This window comes from Dama dama, chromosome 5 (genome assembly GCF_033118175.1).
Source record: "Dama dama isolate Ldn47 chromosome 5, ASM3311817v1, whole genome shotgun sequence".
NCBI lineage: Eukaryota > Metazoa > Chordata > Mammalia > Artiodactyla > Cervidae > Dama > Dama dama.
This window is the reverse complement of record NC_083685.1, coordinates 106,726,460-106,747,763: the sequence shown is the minus strand read 5'-3', so window position 1 is coordinate 106,747,763 and position 21,304 is coordinate 106,726,460. Positions and strand designations below refer to the sequence as shown.

At 55.7% G+C, this 21,304-nt stretch overlaps 1 protein-coding gene across 1 annotated transcript; it reads left to right on the top strand.

The window, feature by feature from the left end:
- Positions 1–627: 627 nt before the first annotated feature.
- Positions 628–20,301, top strand: NGFR (nerve growth factor receptor). The gene is made up of 6 exons (XM_061143781.1): positions 628–810; positions 7,686–7,827; positions 11,768–12,127; positions 15,719–15,971; positions 17,233–17,393; positions 18,065–20,301. Exons 1-6 carry the CDS (start codon positions 745–747, stop codon positions 18,364–18,366), a joined length of 1,284 nt encoding a protein of 427 aa, XP_060999764.1. The 5' UTR covers positions 628–744; the 3' UTR covers positions 18,367–20,301.
- Positions 20,302–21,304: the final 1,003 nt, after the last annotated feature.

Here is a 21,304-nt window from a genome sequence, read left to right as displayed (position 1 = left end):
TGCATAAGCACATGTGTATGTGACCTTGGGAGTGTGTGTATATTCTTTTTTGTGTGTGTGCACACCTGCGATCGCTTCAGCCCCGTCTTCTGAGAATTCAAATGATGTCGGGATGGTCTCCTTGAACGTCCCCGCTGTCTGTGGTCGATGTCAGACCACTTGCCACCTCTCTCCCTCCTTCCCCTAGGCCTTTGCAGAGAGAACCCCGCACTGGGAAGGGGCAGAGGGAGGGCTTGGGTATGGACCGGGAAATGAAAGGAGAGGCGGGCAGTGAGCATTACTGCTGATAACGGCTGGGTATGGAGCAGGGCACCGGAGAAGAAGCTGAAGCCAGAGGCAGGGAAAGATGCGCAAGAGAGGGAACCCGAGCCCACAGCATCCGGGACGGACGCGCAGTAACGCGGGTCGGGCGCCGGGTACCAGGTCAGGGATAAGCTTTGAGGGCGGGGCGCGGAGAAGCGGCAGTGGGGCGCACGGGCGCGGCTCCCTGCACGAAGTCCCTTTCCGCCTCTCCTCTCCGGGAGACCGCGGGGAGGGCGGGCGCGGTTCCAGGGGTGGGCGGGCTGGGCGGGGAGAGGGCGGGGCCGCCGCACTGGCTTCTCCTAGCCCCTCCCGCCGGCAGCCAGAGGGAGCCGAGCCTCCGCCAGCTCTGAGGGGCTGGCGCTGGAGCGCTGCGCAGCGCAGCCCTATCGGTCCGCGGAGCGGGCTGAACTGAAAGCCGAGCGCTGCCGCGGGAGGCGGGCGATGGGGTCAGGTGCCGCCGGCCGCGCCATGGACGGGCCGCGCCTGCTGCTGCTGCTGCTCCTGGGGGTGAGTGCTAGCTGGAGGGGAGCTCGCGCTCTTTCCCGGGACCGAAACCTCGATGAGTCCAGGTTTCCCTGAGGAAAAGCAGAAAAGAGCGTTGGGGTCCCAGATGTTGGGGGGGGGGGGGGTGGATGGCGAGAGAGAAGCTCCGATGCCAGTATCCACGGAGGAGCGTCTCAGGTTCTCCGAGCGAAGAGGCGACCCTGAGATTTAAGGTAAAGATGCGAAGAAGAGAGGCGCACGGAAGCAGGTCCTCGTGTGCCATAGGAGGTGTGTGTGGAGGAGCTGGGAGGGGTCTCTCAGGAGAGAGTCATGGGGCTCTCGGATGCTTGGGTTCTTCGGAAGAGGGCGCTTGAATGCGGGATCTAGAGGCGACTTTCCCTCTGAGCATCTTGATCTCTGGAGAGTCGTGGGACGGAACCCAGGCTAGAGAAGGACGAAGAATGGGACGGGAACTAGAAAAGTGAGGGGCGAGCGCGGTTGGGGTGGGGAATCGGAGACGAGGAGATAAGAACGGTGTAGGAGGAGGATGGAGGGACTGGAGGCAAGGGGACCGGGCATCGGACAATGAAGACCAGCCAGACAATGGGGTGGGGGGAGGGGCGTGGGAGGGAGAGGTTCGGGGAGCGGGGCTCTGTTGAAGGGAGGGAAGTGGGTTAGGCAGGGCAGAAAAGGGACGCTGGTGAGGGAGATGGAGAGAGGGAAGCAAAAGGAGAGAGGACGGAGTAGGGAGAGCAGACCCTGAGTGGTCTGGGCCCCGCCTGTCCGCCGAGAGACAGTGGGACGAGAAGAGAGAGCAGAGACGCAGACTCTTCCCGCATGTGTCCCGCGCTCTTTCTCGCGGGGTAGGGGAATTGTGGTTTGGGGTCTGAGGCTGGGAAAGGAGTGCCCACCTCGCCATGGCGAACCCGCTTCCCCGGTTCCCCAGCGACCGGCGGGCTCCCTCTACGCATTTATTCTCGCTGTTAGAAGCAGAGCTGCGGACTGGATGGGACGAAGCAGGCGCCGTCTGTAGGGTTCTGGCCGCTGCCACTTCTCGGGGTGCAGAGAGGCGGGACTCGCAAAGTGGGGAAGGTCCAGGCAGTGCGCTGCCGAGGGGGCGCGCCGGCGAGGGCGGCCGGCAGGGGGCGCTGCGGCGCGAAGGCTGAGCGATCGCAGCTACTGGTGCGACCCGGACTGCGCGCTTCACCCGCCACCCGGACCCCCTGTTAAGTCAACCTGCCGCAGCGCCGCCCCGACCGTTCGCTACGTTTCCGCGAACGGCGGAGGGCGGGGGTCGGGGTTCTGCCCGCGCCCCGCCCAGCTTTCGGTGAAAGACTCCCGGCTCGGAACAAGATAGAGGCTCTCAGACATTTCGGCAGAGGACTGCGGGTCTTAGCGTCGAGGTCCGCCCGGTAGATCTGACAGGACATTCAGGAGCCGGTGTGTGGCCGTGAAGGGAGGGCCCTGGAAGGTTCTGCAATGGAGATGTCCTCACTCTCCCTGCCGTCTTCATCTCCTCTGAGCACTGAGCCCCCAAACCCCCATTTTACAGACAAGGAGACTGAGGCTCTGAGAGTTTTAACCAATTGGTCAAGGAAGGTCCCACAAGCAAGTTGAGCCAGAATCCTAGGGATGAGGAGACTGCCCCTCATCTGACTGCCAGCTCGGTATCTCCCGTACGTCTTACGGGGCAGCACGGCGTCCCAGCTCCGGAGAAGAGCTGCGCGTCTCGGCGGCGAGCGGGCGGGAATATGGGGGCTCGGATGGGCAGAGACCCATCCCCGAAGCTCAGCACAGGCCCCCGGAGCGGTCCATACCTGTGGCTGCGTCCGGGGATTTGGGAGTGACTGCGGGCACGTCTGCGCACTAACACCGTGGATTATAGAAGCTTTTCAGCCGGGGCCGGGCGGAGGGCGGGGGTCGAGGGGGTGGCCGGGAGCGGCGATTGGGGCAGCCAGTAGTGCGGATTCCGGAGGGGCGAGGGCGTGGGCTCGGGATTTGGGCTGGAGAGTGTCGCCCGAATAGAGAAAAGGCGAGGAAGGAAGGGAGCAGGGGGTGGAGGGCCTGGGGGCTCGGGAAGGTGGACGCGCGCAGAATCTGCCGCCCGCACCCCTGCGGCCCTCACCCCTGCCTCGCCGCGGGGCTGCTGTCTACGGGCTGGCCCTGCGCACCGCAGCGGTCCGAGTTTCTTCCTGGGCCGCGGCAAGAGAGTGCTGAAACCGGAGCGCGTCCCGGCGGGTCGACTGGCGGGCCGCGCCGGTAATGGAGGCACTTTGTCATTCAGACGTCTGTAACCGGAGCCGCCGGCTGGCTAATGCGCCTAATAGGGATGCAACTAGGACAGCAAATGCGAGGACAGGAGCGGGCGGGGGAGGAGACCCCGGGAGGGAAGGGGTCCCCGCCCCGCTGTACCCGCCGGGTCGCGTTCACGCGCCTCGATTCTTCCCTGGGGTGCGAGGCTCGGAGGCGGGAATAATAAAATTGGTTGAGTGCCTACCGTGTGCCACGCACTGCCCTGGGTAATTTCTCTTGTGTTATTTAATCCGTATAAGGTCCCAGCAGAGCAAATCTAGTTATTCCCATTTTACAGTTGAGAAAGCTGAACCTCTCAGGAAGGAAACTAGGTTCCCCCAGTTAGTATGTGGTGGCACCCTTGTTGGAACCCAGGATTCCTGGCTTGGAGTTCACTCTTTCCTCCTTATGCCAGGCACACTCCCTTGCACAGCCTTCCAGATCACGGAAGGACACGTGGCCCTGAATCACCACTAGACCTGGAGATTAGACTCTGTCCTATGCCCTTGGCACCGCAGATTTGTAACTGAGCCCCTTCACCGACCCCCCTCCCCGGACTCAGAGCCCTGCTCCCTTTCAAAGTCTTCCTGCAGCATCCTCCTCAGTAATTAGATCTTGTGTCCCCCTCAAACTCCACCCCTGTTTCAAGGGATTGGGGGGGGGGGGCATGTGCCAGCGCCTCCTCAGAGTTTGCATTGGTCTCAAAAGAGCCTTCCCATATTTGAAAACTCTCCAACCCCTTCACCCAGCCAATGGCTCCATTCACCTAAGGAACCCTTTGCTGAAGCTATTATGAATAGTTAGGACTCATCACACTGAAGCCTTCCTATAGTTTCAAATTCTTTCAACTATTTTGGCGTGTTTTCTGTTTTGTCCAGTTTTTTTTTTAATTAATTATTAAAAAGTCAGTTCACCTAACGGTATTTCCACCTTAGTTTCTTGAAAGCCAGGACATGGCAAAAAAAGATTTGCAAACATTCTCGAAAATGGAATGAGTAAATATAATAAACGTATATTTCAAGCAAGTGTGTCTATCATTTTGGTAAATTGCTCATTTTGGAACAATTAGACTGAGTCCTAGTGACCCCCCACCCCACTTCCCAGGATTGCCTGGCCTTGGACCAATAGTTGGTGTAGTCAGGTTAGTGCTTCCCAGGCACTTCCGGGCATGACTTCTGAGGGCCTCAGTTTCCACGTCTGTCCCTCAAGCCTTCCTCCTCGGCTTCTGGAACAGCTGTTTGAGGTGATATTGCCTCTCCCTCATGGCACTGTGACTCCTGCCAAGAATCAGGGACCCTGTCTCATTGGAAACTCTTAGTTTAGTGCCTAGTAAATATTTGAGTTAGTTAACTTTAAACAGAGCAGTTCTCCAGCCTCCTTTGGCTTGCATACCCTCTTCAGACTCCTCTTGGTGGGTAAATCTCTCTCCATTTCTATCCTGCCCCCTACTCTGAGATGGTTTCCCCTGTTTGGGGATGGCTCAATTCTCCTCTCCCACTGCCTACCCCTCAGGCTCAGCAGCTCACTCTCTATAAGATAAAACACTTATTTGGTAACCAACATTTATTGAACTCCTATTATGCACCAGGCAGAGTTACATACTTTATTTCATTTAATTTTCAAAGCAAACTTGGACAGTAGATATCACCAATCCAGTGTTTTAGGGGGGAAAATTGAGGCTTAGAGAGATTGAGAATTGACCCAAAGTAGCATACTATTAAGTAGCAGATATGGAATGTTTTGAAATAGAAAACAAAACAAGCTTAGGAAACACATGGTTACTAATTATGTGGCCTGGATTCCAAACGGAAGGCTTTGGAGAAGAGAGAGGACCACAGGCTGCCGCAGGGAAAGAGGCTTCCAAAAGAGGGGCTTGCATGAGGCTGCCCCTCCGCCCACGAATGCCATAGACAGACCCCCTCAGCTATCTGGAACCCAGGTCTGTAGCAGCCTCAACTAACTGGAACACAGCCAAAAGCCACAAAAGACCTTGGAAAAGAGAAAAGAGAGGTCCCAAAGTGAATAAACACCATACTCATTTATTTACTGCCTCCAGCAACCCTGAGAGGCAGAAACTGTCATGGTTACCTAATGACAAAGAAACTAAGGCACAGAGAAATTCAAAACCTGTCCCAGGTCACCCAACTTGTAAGCCATGAGCCAGTAATCAAAGCAGTGAAGGCAGCGGAGGAGGAAGGCAGCTGTTTTACTCTGAGTATTGCCCTCTTCTAGTTCAGATCCTGCTTACACTTGATTTATATACCTTCTTCCCAGGGCTAGTTACATATTTTCTAAAGATTCACTTTGTTGTTGTTTAGTCACTAAGTCGTGTCCAGCTCTTTTGCTATCCCGTGGACTGTAGCCATCTTACCTGAAGCTGGCCAGGCTCCTCTGTCCATAGGAATTCCCAGGCAAGAATACTGGAGTGGGTTAACATTTCCTTCTCCAGGAGATCTTCCTGACCCAAGAATTGAACCCATGTTTCCTGCACTGGCAGGGGGATTCTTTACCACTGAGCCACCAGAAATTAGAATGGGGCAGGGGCTGCTCAGGTCCCACTAGTAGCAATGAGAATTGACAACTGATATCCTGACAGGAAGGGAGCAGGCAGAACTGTAAGAAATACTGACAGGGGAACTCAAAGAGACGAAAGTGTGTTACTTTGGGATTAAGAGCAGAGGGCTTCACTGCATTGCATCCTGGAATACTTGTTGATGTAAATATTGAGTCCCTGAGTCATGGGGAAACCGTGAAGGCATGATCCAGAGGAGGAGGAAGGTGCAGCCTCCATGGTTAAAATGAGAAACATTAGGTGAGAACAGCAAAGCCATGACTTTCCGGAAACTCAGCTATCCAGAAAGTCAGTCTCTGGAGTGCTAGTTAATTGAGGCTGTATAATATTATGTTCTTAAATATTCCATAAGTATACATGTTGGGTCCCTAATATGTGCCAGGTACCATCACAGGCACTGAGGCCACCACAGTCCCTGGCCTCAGGGAGCTGACAGTCCACTGGGGGACTCTGTAGAGTGTCAGAGCAGACAGGTGTGAACAGGGAGGACATGTGACAAGGCAGCTCTACCTGACGAAGCAAGAGACTGGGGCCACAGGACCAGTTCCCTGATGAAGTGCCATTTAAGCAGAATACTGAAGGATGAAAAGAAATCTATACAGACCCTTCTGGAATCTTGCTCACCTCCTGGGGGAAAGCCTGCATCTGGGACTACCCCCTCCCCGGGCCACGGCTTCTGGTCTGCAGATGTTCCCAGTACTGTGTTCCTGCCACCTGGGGAGTGGACGGTGGCAACATCCAAGCTTCCCCTCCTGTGCTGCCTATACCCTCCCACCAGTCTCTTGAGGACCCTAGGCTGCCTCCTAGACTGATCCAACCTGTCTATCCCCCTGCCTCCACTGAACCCTAGTGAGACCTCAGGACAATTGAAAGGACAAGGGAAAGGAGTATTGGGAGCCATTGTGGGCAATGTAGAAGCAAGGAATGCCCAAATGACCCTTACGGCTCCTCTCTAGTCCCATGATCCAAGAGCATCAAATGGGAACTGCATGGTCTGGAGCCAGGGAAACAGGCTGTGGAGTTTTATTAGACGTTAAGATTTTTTTCAAGGAACAGAAATATAAAGCAATCTGCCAGCAGCCCCTCCCTCTAGGGAATCTGGTGCTAAATCATTCCATCCATGAGCAAAGATGCCTCGGCAGCAAGAATCTGATTCCCCTTTCCGCTGTTTCCAGTGCTGTTCCCACTGACTGTATGGGGGCAGGGAGAAAAGGGCTGGTGGCTGGAAATCAAACCCTGAGGGAGCAGGGCTGCTGGGTGGTGAGAGCAGCCACTTTCTCATCATTGGTAACAGGCGTCCTTTTCCCCCGCCTTGGCACCAGAGTCCTGATGATTGGCTGTTCATTTGCTTTGGCCCTGAGCTGTCTCCCTGTCTTAGCTGTCCAGAGAGATGAAAACTCAAAAGGAAATGCAGAGCAGGTCAGAGCTCCCAGAGTGGAGTCAGGATTTGAACCCAAGGTCCCATCCCTCTGCCTTCTGTTCTTGAGCACAGACACCTCCCATTTGATACTTAATATATGGAATGGCAGGATTCAGGACCGAGAGTAGAGCTCTGCTAGCCTTTCTTAGAAAAAGACTCCCTTCAGGGTAGACGCATCCCTGCAGGTGTGCAGCTTAGCAAGTGGCGTTTGGGCTAGATTTCAGCTTCAAGTTGCCCCCTTGGCCGGGAGCCCTGAGCCAGCTGCAACTTGCCTTCTGGTTCCTGACCGCTGCCCAAAAGCCCTCTGCTGATCCTCAGGTTACCTTCCCCACATGGTGTATCCTTGGGATTTCAGGAGTTACTGTAACCCCAAGGTGAACCTTGCAGAAGGTCAGCATCCAAGGCTCTGATCTCACAGCCCAGCAGCCTGCAGGGCTGTGCTGTCCCCTTGTCTTTCTTCCCTGTCAGCTTTCAAGTGCCAAATGCCTCCCTGGTGAGCTCATCCCAGGCCAGGTGGTTCCAATAGAAGGCTTTAGGAAGGGGTGTTTGCTCCCTCAGAATACATCCTGTCCCCTTTCTCTTGCCAATCTGACCTTCTGATCTTCCCCCACCCAGGTGTCCCTTGGAGGTGCCAAGGAGGCGTGCCCCACGGACCTGTACACCCACAGCGGAGAGTGCTGCAAAGCCTGCAACCTGGGTGAGGGCGTGGCCCAGCCTTGCGGAGCCAACCAGACCGTGTGTGAACCCTGCCTAGACAGTAAGTAGAAAGTGTCCGGTGGGGGAAGGAGAGCAGAATGGAAGGGAGGGCAAGGGGACTGGCAGGCATGCCCAGTAGAGGCCTTACAAGCACTCTGGGTCCTAGCAGGAACTCCGGCCCACCACCGCATGGGTGCCAGAAGTGAGTCTGACCCAACATAGGAGACAGAGAGGGGCAGCTCAGAATGGATGAGGGAAGTATACAGAGGGAGAAGGGGGGCATGATAGGGGATCCCCAGGGGGTGCCCGGTCCCAGCCCCCAAGTAGAGAGGCTTAGTAGAAGAGTGTGGCTAGGTGGGAGGAGTAGCTGATGCTAAGATCAGCTAAAAATATCATCTGCGCTGCAAAATCAATGGCTGCCACTTACCCTCAGCGCATTTGGGGGAGGGGAAGAGGATCAAATCCTAGCTACCCTGGAGACTGACCTTGGGGGATCCTGGGAGGGTGTGGCTACCACCCCCCATCAACCCCCAGCACCTCCCACTATCCCCCGCTCCCCCTGCCACTGCTCCCCAGGGCAACTGTACTCCAGTTCTGACAGGAAAGAGTTTTCCCCAGGCAACAGGGATGGGGGTTGGAGTATTACAAGGATGTCCTTACTGAGGAGTGATGTTGGGTGCAACAGGGGGGAGGGGCACTGTGGCCATTCCTACCTGGGATTTCCTTGAGGAGGGGAGAGAACCCCATCTTCCAGAGGTTCTGGATGAGGTGGTGGGTCTGTGATCTGAAATTCTGTGCCCTTGTCTCATCTCTGATGCATGTCTCATCTCTGATGGATGCCTCCCCCCCACCAGTTGCTTTCAGGCCATGAACCCTTTTCCTGACTCTGGAAACCTTTCCTCTTTTTTTTTTTTTTTTTTTTTTTATTAGTTGGAGGCTAATTACTTCACAACATTTCAGTGGGTTTTGTCATACATTGATATGAATCAGCCATGGATTTACACGTATTCCCCATCCCGATCCCCGCTCCCACCTCCCTCTCCACCTGATTCCTCTGGGTCTTCCCAGTGCACCAGGCCGGAGCACTTGTCTCATGCATCCCACCTGGGCTGGTGATCTGTTTCACCATAGATAGTATACATGCTGTTCTTTTGAAATATCCCACCCTCACATTCTCCCACAGAGTTCAAAAGTCTGTTCTGTATTTCTGTGTCTCTTTTTCTGTTTTGCACATAGGGTTATCGTTACCATCTTTCTAAATTCCACATATATGTGTTAGTATGCTGTAATGTTCTTTATCTTTCTGGCTTACTTCACTCTGTATAAGGGGCTCCAGCTTCATCCATCTCATTAGGACTGGTTCAAATGAATTCTTTTTAATGGCTGAGTAATATTCCATGGTGTATATGTACCACAGCTTCCTTATCCATTCATCTGCTGATGGGCATCTAGGTTGCTTCCATGTCCTGGCTATTATAAACAGTGCTGCGATGAACATTGGGGTGCACGTGTCTCTTTCAGATCTGGAAACCTTTCCTCTTGACAGTTAGGTTCTGCCTTCTACCTGGCACTCAGTGCCCACCTGGGGGGCTAGTGGGAACTCTTCTCAGATTGTTCTTTAATCATGTTGGGAAACCAGGGTGTAGGAACTGGGAACTCTGACTCCGCCTGTCTTACCTTGGGTGTCTTGCCACCGCCACCACCACCATCACGACCTCCAGGTACCACTCTGCACACAGCATATCTATGTTTCAGGCAACCCCAACTCCTTGGTGTCCTACACACAGTTTTCCTATTTCTGTGCTTGTGGATCCTGTAACTCCATCCCCCAGCAGAGGGATGCCAGGTAGGGAAGACTAGACATCCCTTTGCTACCTTGCCATCTGGGTACCTTCCCTGGCCCTGGCCTAACAGGGTTTCCATCCCAGGGCAGGGCTAGCCAATCACAGCTGCCCTGGAATCTCCCATGTTGTCCTCTCATTTCTTACCCAGGACCTCTTCTCTTTGGACCCTAAGTCTCCCAGGATGGGACCCTAATCCTTTTGTCAAAGCAAGGGCTGGGATACAGGAGGCTGAGAGAGGGCATCTTCAGGGAAGGGGAGCAGAGAGGCAGCTCAGAAATCCCACTTCCTCCCTCCACTCCCCTCCCTTCCTTTTCTCTCACATTTCCCCCCCCCCCCCAGCTGTGTTAACAGGCTGCCTTTAAAAGTCTACTTTATGGGATGGAGACCCCAGCGGACTTTCCCTCTATCCTCAAAACGTTTCCACAAGGAAACCCATTAAGCTCCTGCCTTCATTCTCTGCCAAAAAGACCACATTTTCCCCGCCCCCTAAAACCCTCTCCTAGGAGTTCGCAGCTAATTTTCTGTATTTTCCCATGAGCAGGGCCCTCTCCTTCCCCTCCCGTGTGACTAGACTCACCCTGCTGCCACATGCCAACTAGATAGGAGCTTCTTGTATAAATTGGACATCTTGCCTTTGCTGTTTATGTTTGGAAGTCCTTTCTGTTTGACTGTATCCCTGCTACTGAATTTATCATTGCCCACCCCAGGGGCCCAACTGTTACAGGATCCCTGCTGTGTGTCAAGTGCTTTATGGTGGAATTTCACTTATTCCTCACCACAACCCTGTGAACAGAGACATTATTCCCAGTTTTACAGAGAAAGAAAAAAGCTCAGAGAGGTTAAGTAAGACACCCAAAGTCACACAGCTAATAAAGTGATGGAAGCAGGTTTTGAATCCAGATCTGCTTGATGCCTAGGAAGAGAAACACAGGAGTTGCTCCGCCAGAAGTGACTTGAAACTGAAGGCTCTCTTCAGGCCCATCTCTATCTTTTCTTCTCTCCATCCGACCCCCCAACTCCCAACTGCTGCCCCTTTCACTTCTCTCTGCTTTTTTCCCTGTTTGCTTTTCCAGCCCTAATCCCAGCCTCCAAGATAATGACCCTGTGCTCCATCTTGTCTCTGGATGCCGTTGGAGAAGGTTAAGATAGGACCCCCACAGCAAGCCCCAATTTCCCTCCATTGGGATCCTAATCTGCTACCTCTACTGCCACATTCTGAGCTATCCTCTTTCCCCGGTTCTCAGATCCTAAATGTGTGTTCTTCCTGCCCTTGGAGCAAGGATACATTCTCTTGGATTCAGTTTGGCATGGAGTTCTCCACCCTGGGCTAGAAAGGGTAAAGAAGATATGGCTCTGCCTACCCACTCTTTGCACGAGGCAGAAAGGACCCTGGCATCTGTCCCCTTACTCAAGCGCATGAGTCAAGAGTAAGCTTGGAAATTTTTCCTCCATGCCCTTTGACTCATGCTCCAGAATAAGGGGAGGGATGCCAGGGTCCTCTCTGTCTCGTGCAAAGAGGGACCACACACACAAGTCCTTTATTCCTTCTAGCTTCAACCCCTCCTGCTGTGCCTTTCTTACCAGGAGTCCCATCCCCACCCTCTGGAGCCAAGCCCTTCAGCAGCGTGGGGCAGCGCCATGGGTGGGAGATTTTGTCATCTAACCCTAGTCACTCCCATCCAGGCCACACCTGAGCCGCTGCCTGTGCGGACAGAAATGAAGGGCAGCGGAGGCTCTCTTAGAAGGCTGGCCATGCCTGGGCTGGGTTCACAGCTCAACTCTGGCCTGGGGGAAGGGCTGGGTGGGAACCACGCTCAGATTATTCCTTAATCATGCTGGGAACTCTCCGAGAGAATCTGGAGAGAATCTGCCAAGAAATTTACCGGCACCAGCTGTGTTACCCCCTGAGACTTTAGGGCCAGAGTTTCCGGGGCCGGAGCATGGGGCTCCTGGCTCCCTTTCTCCTTCCCAGCTTTCCCACACCCAGAATCAGGGATGGGAGGGAGAAGGGGGGAGTCCATGAGGGGACGAGGTGGGCCAAGGGGCTCCGGGGATGGGGCCGGGAGGGCCTCCAGCGTCCCAAGTGCCCCCAGGGCAGGCGACTAAAATCGGGGTGCGGCTCCCCCACCCCCATGCCGCCCATCCCTCTGTCCTCAGGCGTGACCTTCTCCGACGTGGTGAGCGCCACGGAGCCGTGTAAGCCGTGCACGGAGTGCGTGGGGCTGCAGAGCATGTCGGCGCCCTGCGTGGAGGCCGACGACGCCGTGTGCCGCTGCGCCTACGGCTACTACCAGGACGAGACGACCGGCCGCTGTGAGGCGTGCCGCGTGTGCGAGGCGGGCTCGGGGCTCGTGTTCTCGTGCCAGGACAAGCAGAACACCGTGTGCGAGGAGTGCCCCGACGGCACGTACTCCGACGAGGCCAACCACGTGGACCCCTGCCTGCCCTGCACGGTGTGTGAGGACACGGAACGCCAGCTGCGGGAGTGCACGCGCTGGGCCGACGCCGAGTGCGAGGGTGAGGGGCTGCGGCTGCGGAGCTGGGGAGGGCGCGAGGGGCTGCGAGCGCGCAGGGCCGGCTGGGAGGGCGCCGACCCTGGCCGGCAGGTTCTGCAAGGGTCCGGCCGTGGCTTGCAGCGGCAGCCCCCCATGGCCTCGAGCCAGCAGACACCCTCCTGATCTTTCCCACCAAAGGACCCCATCCACTGTTAGCTCCTCTGGGCCAAGTGTTTGGAAAGCCATCCTTATCCTCCCAGGCCACACTCGGTTCCCGCGCTTTGGTAACCTGTGGCTGCCGGCTCGGGACTGGGTGGGTGGCAGATGAGCAGCAGACAGGGGGCCTCCGTGGCCGGAGCACAGATGGTGCATGTTTGAGCCTGAGGTAGACTCTCTGAACTGGAGAAGGGGCCTGAGGACCCTCCGGAACTGGGACCCTTTGGCTCTGAGACCTGGGATGGAGTCCGCCACCCTGTCACTTACCGAGTGACATCAAGAAGGTCACTTTGGTTTCTGGACCTCGGTTTCCTACTGATCACAGGGTTTCCAGGTTAAGGAAGGGGGCTGGTTCACTTCAACTTGCTGGGGAGGGGTCAGTAGTCACTGTTACAGTTTAGCCAAGGATGAAGTGAGACCCAGGGAACACTAAGAAGATCGTGGGAACAGGGGCTTTGGGACAGAGAAGGAAGAGGAAGCAGCAGGCCTGGGGTTTGGGAGCCTAAGGATGAGGCAGGTGCATGTGGAGAGCCCTCAGCTCCCCGGGGGGATGGGAGCTGGCTGTGCCCACCTTAGTCGGATGGGCAGTTCCTGGCATGGGAGGAGGAAGCCCTGTGGTAGCTGGGCAGAACTGTTTTGGTCCCCTGGTTGGTGACATCCATCTTGGGGGAGAGGTTGACAGTGCCTTTACTTTCTGTCGCTCTATGACTGGGCACCCATTTAGCTATTTCCCTTTGGGACCTAACCCTCAGGGTGCTCTCACTATGAGCAGGCAAGAAGTTCCTCCTTCTGGGAGCCCTGAGTTGGACAGGACAGAGTTGGCCTTTGCCCCAGTCTGCTGAGGGAGATGGTCCCAGCACCCAGTTCCCAGGAGATATCTCCCCTTTGTGCTGGGGGCAGCACAGCCTCTGCCTTCCATCTGCCCCCAGTCGGGTGGGGAAGGCAGATCCCCTGCTGTAGAGAGCCTCTGCTCTGACACACCCGTGCCGGCCTTCCAAATCCTGTGATCCTCTGGTGCCAGGACCTCAGGGTGGAGAGGGCTGTTAAGCTGGGCTGAGGCCAAGCATGTGTGTGAAGCTCCCTGCACTGGGATGTGGGGTAGGGGTGGAGGAGTGGGACGTGGTAGTTCTGGTGGCAATTGCCCTGGGCCAGGAGACAGGCAAGTAGCCTCAGGCACAGGGCAGAGCAGGGGGAGTTTCAGCAGCCTGCAACGGGCAGCGGGTGGCACGCTTCTGTGGGCAAGTTGGGACCGGCTGGTGGGCGGTGGGAGTTAGGGGTGCGGTTAGAGCAAACAAAGGTGCCTGCTGGGAGAAGGGTGGGCTCTGCCTACAGGGGCACTCACAGATTCCTTCCAGATACCGCTCTGCTTGTCCTGGGTTAAATGTCAGCTCCAGGGCAGGGGGGAGCATTTCAGGAAATGGAATTTGATTTGTGGTAGTTTGGCCGCCCCCCTCCCCTCCAGTGCAGGGTATATTCCTTGCATATACATTTCAGGTGTCCACATGGTGAGTCACCCACCTTGGGGGCAGAACCTGACCCCCTAGCCCTCAACTAGAGAAATTTGGGTTTAGAAGGAGTAACCCAGTCCTTCTTTCTACTACCCACCCCCAAGTCTGAGAGCTCCTATGCCGGAAACGGCTGTCAGGACCTGCCAGGGGCTTAGTGGGTTGGAATGCTAGAGGACGTGGTCACATCTGGATCTCATCCTCGCCCTCCGTTAGGGGGGCATTCAGGAGACCAGGGGAAAGCGCCCTGAAAGTGCTGTCTTCAGCCTTGTCTGGCTACCACCCTCCCTCAGCTCTTCCCTTCTGCTCCTGAATCTCTGTGATGCCTGATTCACTGGCCTTCCACCTAACCGTGCCTTCAGCCTCTGGGTTTGGGTCACTTGAGCAAAGCTGTACCCTCAGCCTCAGGGCTCAGGTTGCCCCTCCAGCTGGCCCAGTCCCCTATCCAGGCAAGAGAAGACCCTCCCCAAACCAGCGCCTTGTCAGAAGGGAGGGCTGTGTCTCCTCCATTCCCTGCCCCACCTCTTCCATCCCCTCCTTCCCAGGACTGAGATGAGGAAGGGGAGGGATAGGGCAGCAGATGGCAGCCCCCTCGCCAGTGCCAGCCAGATGGATTCCAGAGTCACATCTGGGGACCTTATTCCTCAGAAGGTGCTGAAAATTGGGGCCTTTGAAGCATCTTTGCCTTGAGCCAAGGAGGTCTAGAAAACCAGTGGGCAGCTTCAACTCTAACTTGGGTGGGCAAACTGAGGGCTGAGTGGGGCAGATCTGGGGAGCAAAGTGCCCACGCTTCACCCCAGTGGCATGTCCTGTCTGCTTTCCCTCCCTGACTCAAGAGTGGGAAGCGAGGATAGATGGGGTAGGCAACTCTGCCCAGACAGGTACCCCCAGGTCGTCCAGAGCCCACAACCCCCGGTACTGCCTTCAGCTGGGTGACAGAATGGAAACTACCACCCACTGCTGCCAGGGAGTGCTCAGTCCCCTACCAGGGAGGCTGGCAGTGCCCAGCTGGTATGAAAAAACCTAAATAGGTGGCAGAGCAGTCTCCCTCCCCTGAGACAGGGCAGTGCCTGGTCTGGGGGCTTGCTCTCCGCCAGCAGTCCTCATTCTTCCCCACTTGGGTTTGGGTTGTCTGACACTGTCTTCTCTGGATGGCAAGATCAGATGGTATGGGGGCTACACAGGGCAGGAAGTAGAGGCTAGCCACTATCCATGGACCGGCTGGAGGGAAGCGAGCCAGCTGTGTACCTCCCCACCCTGCCCGAGCCTAGAGCTAGGACATGAGAGACTGGAAAGAAGGCTGGTGCCAGCTCTCAGAGGGTGGTGCATGGGACAGTACCTCTCTGCCACACCCGACTACTCTTATCCTTCTTTAGGACAGGGGTGACTGGGACCACTAGGACAACCTGGGGCCAGAGAAATTACATTTCGCTAGCCTGATTCCAGCTGGAGGCATCCTAGTGCTCATTTTCTTCTTTGTGTGTTTATCTCCACGTGAGGCTTCTGGGTACCTAGAGTAGGCAGAGTTGAATTCTAGGGTCACAGCTTTCCCTGAGATGGAAAGGAGCTTGAAGACTTATCTCTTTTGATATCCCCATTCTATAGACACGGAAATTGAGGTCCTGAGAGTTGAAGGAACTGGTTCAGAGTCACACAGGAAGTCAGTGACAGAGCTGAAGGGGGCCGAGGGCCGTTGATTCTTAGATCCTTGGTCTTCTCCACCATTGTGATGTCGTATATCCCATCCCAGCCCACACCTGTATGTGTAGCCGCTGGGCATACAAGCACCTGAGGCAGGGCCGGCCGGGGCTGGGGTGAAGCTCTGGGGGTCAGAACCTAGGGGAGGGACTCAGGGGGAAGTGGGTCCTCACTCCTGTAGCCTTTTCTCCCAGAGATCCCTGGACGTTGGATTACACGGGCCACACCCCCAGAGGGCTCAGACAGCACAGACCCCAGCACCCAGGAGCCCGAGGTACCTCCAGAGCAAGATCTGGTAACCAGCACTGTGTCAGATGTGGTGACCACGGTGATGGGCAGCTCCCAGCCTGTGGTGACCCGAGGTACCGCCGACAACCTCATCCCTGTCTATTGCTCCATCCTGGCTGCTGTGGTTGTGGGCCTTGTGGCCTACATCGCCTTCAAGAGGTGAGAGGGGGAACCCGAGACAGGGAGCCAGATACTTGGCCTCAGGGAGAGCTTTGCTGTGACCATGACCCGAAAAGGCACACACTCTTTTAACTCAACCCCAAACTAAGATCATCCTCACTTGCCATCAACTTCACCCTGAAGTCTTTACTTCAAGGTGTGACAGGTCAGCAGAAGGTAAGGAAGGGGATCATTCCTGTCCTGTCCTGGTGCCAGCACCTCCCCACCCCCATTCTGCTCCCCAGCTGACTCCTCAGCCTCCAACTGCACACAGAGCTTCTTTTACCAGCTGTTTGCATCCTCATTCCCTGGACCCCATTTATTCACACAGTTACCTGTGTGTGTGTATCTTTCTTGGCCATGTCACACATGGATGTTATGGCACTCATGTCCAGAAATCCAGGATGTGGTGAAGACCTTGAAAGCATTTTAGATGTTTAAATGCATTTTCCATTCTTTAGAAAAAATCATCAAAGAAATAACATGGTTGTTTGGGATAATGCAGAGAAGATCAATGTCTTGTAAAGCAAAAAGTAGTAAAACCTCCTTTTATCTCCCCAAATCCTACCTACCCCTCTCCTCTTTGGAATCTGCTTGGAATGGATCCCTACCAGCCATTATCTATGCATTTATAAACACATGTGTATAAAACCTTTTATAGTTATATGTACACACAGATTGGCTTTTTTTTTTTAACATCAATTTGATCACATTCTACATCTTCTACAACTTACTTTTTCACTAATTTCCCTTGGGAGAGCTTTCCTCAGAACATATAGATTATCTGATTATTTATAACTGCTCATTCAATAATATGGGTGGAGTATAATTTATTTAACCAGTCTCCTATCGATGGACATTTGGTTTGCTTTTAGTTTTTCCTTATTGCTTATAATAGCAGGGGAAATCCTTACACGTACGCCTGCACACATGTGGGAGTACTTTAGAAGGAAAGATTGGGAAAAGTGAAATTGTGGGAAGTCATTTATTTGTGCACCATTCATCCCATGGACATTTACTGAACACCGGCCACATACACCAAGCCCTGGGTGCCGCTGTGCCCTCACGGTGCTTCCGGTGTGGGCCGGGGACAGGTATGTAGAGGAAGGACAGGTGTGTAGAGAGCCTCCCGTGCTGGGCGGGGGTTAGGGACCAGCCCCCCACCAGGCCTCTGGTGCTCACACGCCAGAGCACAGACCCTTTAGCCACGTGGCCGTGTGGCTCCTCAGGCTCTGAGACTGGGCCTGTGCTCCGGCTCCAGGTGGAACAGCTGCAAGCAGAACAAGCAAGGAGCCAACAGCCGACCTGTGAACCAGACACCCCCACCAGAGGGAGAAAAGCTGCACAGCGACAGCGGCATCTCTGTGGACAGCCAGAGCCTGCATGACCAGCAGCCCCACACACAGACTGCCGCAAGCCAGGGTGAGCAGCGGGGCCGGGCGGGGGGTTACTGAGAGAGAGAGAACAGGAGAAACCAGGATTAGACTGCAGGAGGGACTGCAGAGGGGCTGGCTGCAGGCCTGTGGGTGAAGGATGGAAGAGGCGGGGTGAGAGAGCGGGTAGAAGAGGCCCTTGCCAGTGGAATGACTTGGGAAACAGAAGCTTTGACAAACTGGAGCATCTAGACTCATCAAGCTAATTGTCCCCCAGAGCTAATTACTCCTCAGAGTGGATGCAATTAGCCTCCTGCCCAGGACTTCTGGGGAACAAGTAGTTAATTATGTCCCCTAATTGGTAGCCCATAGCCCAGCTCCAGACACTTTGCTGCAGTTGAGTCTAGGACCAGAAGTCCTGTCTCCTTTGCCTTGATTAATTGCTGGGGGGCGGGGGCAGGGAAGTTAGGGGCTGGGGATGGTTCTGGAGCTAAGGATGAGGAAGAGACATGAGTCAGCATCCCCCAGGTGCCTGCACTGCCCTGCCCACATACAGGACTGCATCTTGGGCATCCCTCTGCTTCTAGGCTCTTGGGTCCTCCCCAGACTGAGAGGAGAAATGCCTCAGCCCATCTTGGGTCTTATTCCAGGCCCCCACACTCACTGTGGGAGAAAGGGGCCCTAGTGGGTAGTGCCTGACTCCCCCTGGGTTCTTGGCAGCCCTCAAGGGTGATGGAGGCCTCTACAGCAGCCTGCCGCTGGCCAAGCGGGAGGAGGTGGAGAAGCTGCTCAATGGCTCTGCGGGGGACACCTGGCGGCATCTGGCAGGCGAGTTGGGTTACCAGCCTGAGCACATAGACTCCTTCACCCACGAGGCCTGCCCTGCCCGTGCCCTGCTGGCCAGCTGGGCTGCCCAGGACAGCGCCACACTCGACACCCTCCTGGCGGCCCTGCGCCGCATCCAGCGAGCCGACATCGTGGAGAGCCTGTGCAGCGAGTCTACGGCCACGTCCCCCGTGTGAGCCGGCCCGGGAGCCCCTGCCCTGCCCCCACATTCCAACGACTAATGCTCCAGCCAACCCTGCGGGTCAGAGCTGTCCGACTCTGGGCAGGGCCTCAGAGCCCGGGCCCCCGAACCACAGCCCCATCACTGCTCCTGTGTTGTCCCACCGCTTCCAATCATCGCTTCTCCCTCTCCAGCGCCATAAGTGCCCCTGCTGCCTCACCCACCCTCTCTGCCCTGTTGCCATCTCAGGCCTCCTGCTCTCTTCTCGCCCTGCTTCTCGGGGTGCCAGCCCTTCCCACCTTAGCAGGTTGTCATATCTGGGGGGCTGACACCAGGGATGGTGTTGGGGGCATGACAAGGCTCCAGAGACTCAGAAGGAGAGACTGAGGAAGCAGAGCCATGGACACTACACTGTGAACTTGGGGGACGAGGGAGCATCTTCGTGACCTAAACGTCCCTCAGCCCCCTCTCCTCCTCCCCTCTGGCCTAAGATGAAGAGCCTCAGAGGTTTATCAGAGCTGGTAAGGGGGTTGAAATCTAGTCTATCCCCGTCGTCATATAGGACCGTGAGGCCCAGAGAGAGGTAGTCATTTGCCCAAAGCATCCAGCAACGAAGAAGCCAAAGATGAGCTGTCCCCTCACCCTGAATGAGGGGTGCAGGCCTCAGGCTTGCTGGAGAGGACCAGGTGACCCTCTGGCAAGTGTCTCACAGCCAAACCCAGTCTGCTCTTCACCATCTCCAGGCCTGTCCAGCCCCTGTGAAGGGCAGATGCTTCACCCAAGGCCTGACCCCCTGGTCTGTCCTGACCCCAGTCAGAGTTGGGGTTTGTGGCAAGGAGTGCGGCTTCCCTCTGCCTGTCCCCTCAGGCAGGTCAGTGTGACATCTGTGGTGTGGCCAGTCTGTAAGTATTTGCCATCCCAGCACAGACCCGGAGCTGACACAGGCAGCATCTTCCCCTGGAGTTAGCCCTGGGGGGTTGGGAACTAAGGACCGCCCCCCCCCCCCAACCTGCAGCACACAGATTCACAGAGACACACACAGGATGAGAAATGTTGCTTCTCTCCAAGAGTTCTCTCTCTTGGGCCAAGGCCGGATCCTTCTGGGGCAGCTGCCAGAGAAGCATCGAAGGGAACTGAACTCTGCTTGCCGTCTTGCCTCACCCCTGGGTTTGGCGGGCCAAGGACGATTGAGGCTTGAGCTGGCGCCTCCTTCCAAGGGCCTGCACGTGGAGGAATGCTCCCCGCTCCATCCTTTCCCTGCAAGCACGGGTTTGGCTGGGCCCCGGAGGCTGCAGTGAAGAAAAGTGGACCAGTGTGGGAACGCAGCAGGAAGAAACAGAGTGTGACCCGTCGAGGGTCTCTTCTGAGTTTAGATGACCCTTCAAAGGACTGCTTCTTCCCGAGTTTGGTACCAGAAAGGGGCCGTGAGGTCCCTCCTGACCTGTTCTGTTTTGCTTGCTGTTGGAATGAGTGTGGCCCCCCTCTATTTAGCATGAACGAGCCCCGAGCAGGGTGTGCACTGCCAGCCACCCCCTCCCCAGCCCACGGGTCTCTCACCCCTGTATAAGGGACTGGGGACATTGTACATAGACGGCACTTCTTTGACCTGAATCAGTAACGGGAGGAAGAAATTCACCTGCTGACCCCTCACCTGTGAACTTGGGGAGTGGGACAGAGTCGGAGGTATTTATTTTCCTCCCCAGCAGCCAGGGAGAGGGTTGGAGGTTGCAAGTATGTTTTAGCATGTGTTTGGTTCTGGGGCCCCTCCTGTCTCCCTTTGGGCTGAGATGGAACCCTTTTGCCCACTCCCTCCCCTGGCTGGGAGCTGTGAGCTCCAGAATCCTTGTCACCCTCCTGGTCACCTGCCCCTTGCATCCTGTGTAATCATTTCTTGGGTCCCCCTGAAACCTACACATAAAACATAAATGATGAACATTAAATAGCAAAGAAAGAAAAATTGTACAGAGATTTTCTGGAAAATACGTGGTTTGAGTTGGTAGGGGGTTGTGTGTGTGTGGTAGGGACCTGGGTATAATTTCCAACTCAGTGAGTTCCTGTCCTGTTTCCCCCACCCCACCCCCCCACCACATAATGGGGAAGTTTTAACAGAAATCCAGCAAATTCACATGTGTCACCATGGAGTTAAGTGGGATGGAGACAGAGTGGGGGCCTTAGCCGCCAGACCTTGGAGAGGGAAAGTGAAAATGGCCATGCAGGAAACTGGCCAGCTGTGAACTTGACCAGATGTCAGAAGTGAAACTGACCACAGGGGAGCCAGAGGCTTGCTAGGAGGGCCAGGTCACAACCCCACAGCTCCCAGCCACCCACATGAGCTGGGAGGCACCCCTCAGCCCAGTACACAAGCACACACACACAGTCCTGCTCCAGATGGCCTGGCAGAAGCCTGGCTGGCCCAGCCCGAAGTTGGGCAGGCCCTTCCCCTGTGGCTCTTCCGGGCAGGTCCCAGCCCCAGCTCCCACCAGCCTGGCTTTGAGCCCTGCCTGATCCAGGAGCTGCAGACTTCCAGGCCCTGGGCCTGTGCCCCTCTCCCAGGCTGGCCAGACAGCTGGTTTGAGCTGCTCAGCTTGCGGTTGCTAGGGAATGCCACGGGAGGCTTGCTTTCCCACAAAGAATAGCAAACAAGCCTTCCTGATCTCGGGATCCTGGGAAGGGCCAACCGGACCCCAGCCAAGAGTTATGTGTGAGGTGGAGGGAGGCATCTTCCATCTCCCACCCCCAGCCTCTGAGGGTTGTGAAGAAGGTGGTGGGGAACGGCAGTCATTTAGAGTCAAAATGAGAAATGATCCTGGGTGTTGGGTAACCCCACTGGTATTGGGGAGACAGACTCTTGAGGGGCCTCCCCTCCAAAGAGGGGAGACAGCCCCAGACTTGAGGATACCTCTAATCTGATGAGGGAGGTACAATTCCTGTCCTAGAAGAGCCCCCATTCTGAT

Bases quoted from the DNA above. Each gene is read 5' to 3' on its own strand.
- NGFR (XM_061143781.1), top strand. From the start codon at position 745: ATGGGGTCAGGTGCCGCCGGCCGCGCCATGGACGGGCCGCGCCTGCTG. The intron at 15,972-17,232 runs GTGAGAGGGGGA...CTCCGGCTCCAG, and splicing joins GCCTACATCGCCTTCAAGAG to GTGGAACAGCTGCAAGCAGA. The intron at 17,394-18,064 runs GTGAGCAGCGGG...GGTTCTTGGCAG, and splicing joins ACAGACTGCCGCAAGCCAGG to CCCTCAAGGGTGATGGAGGC.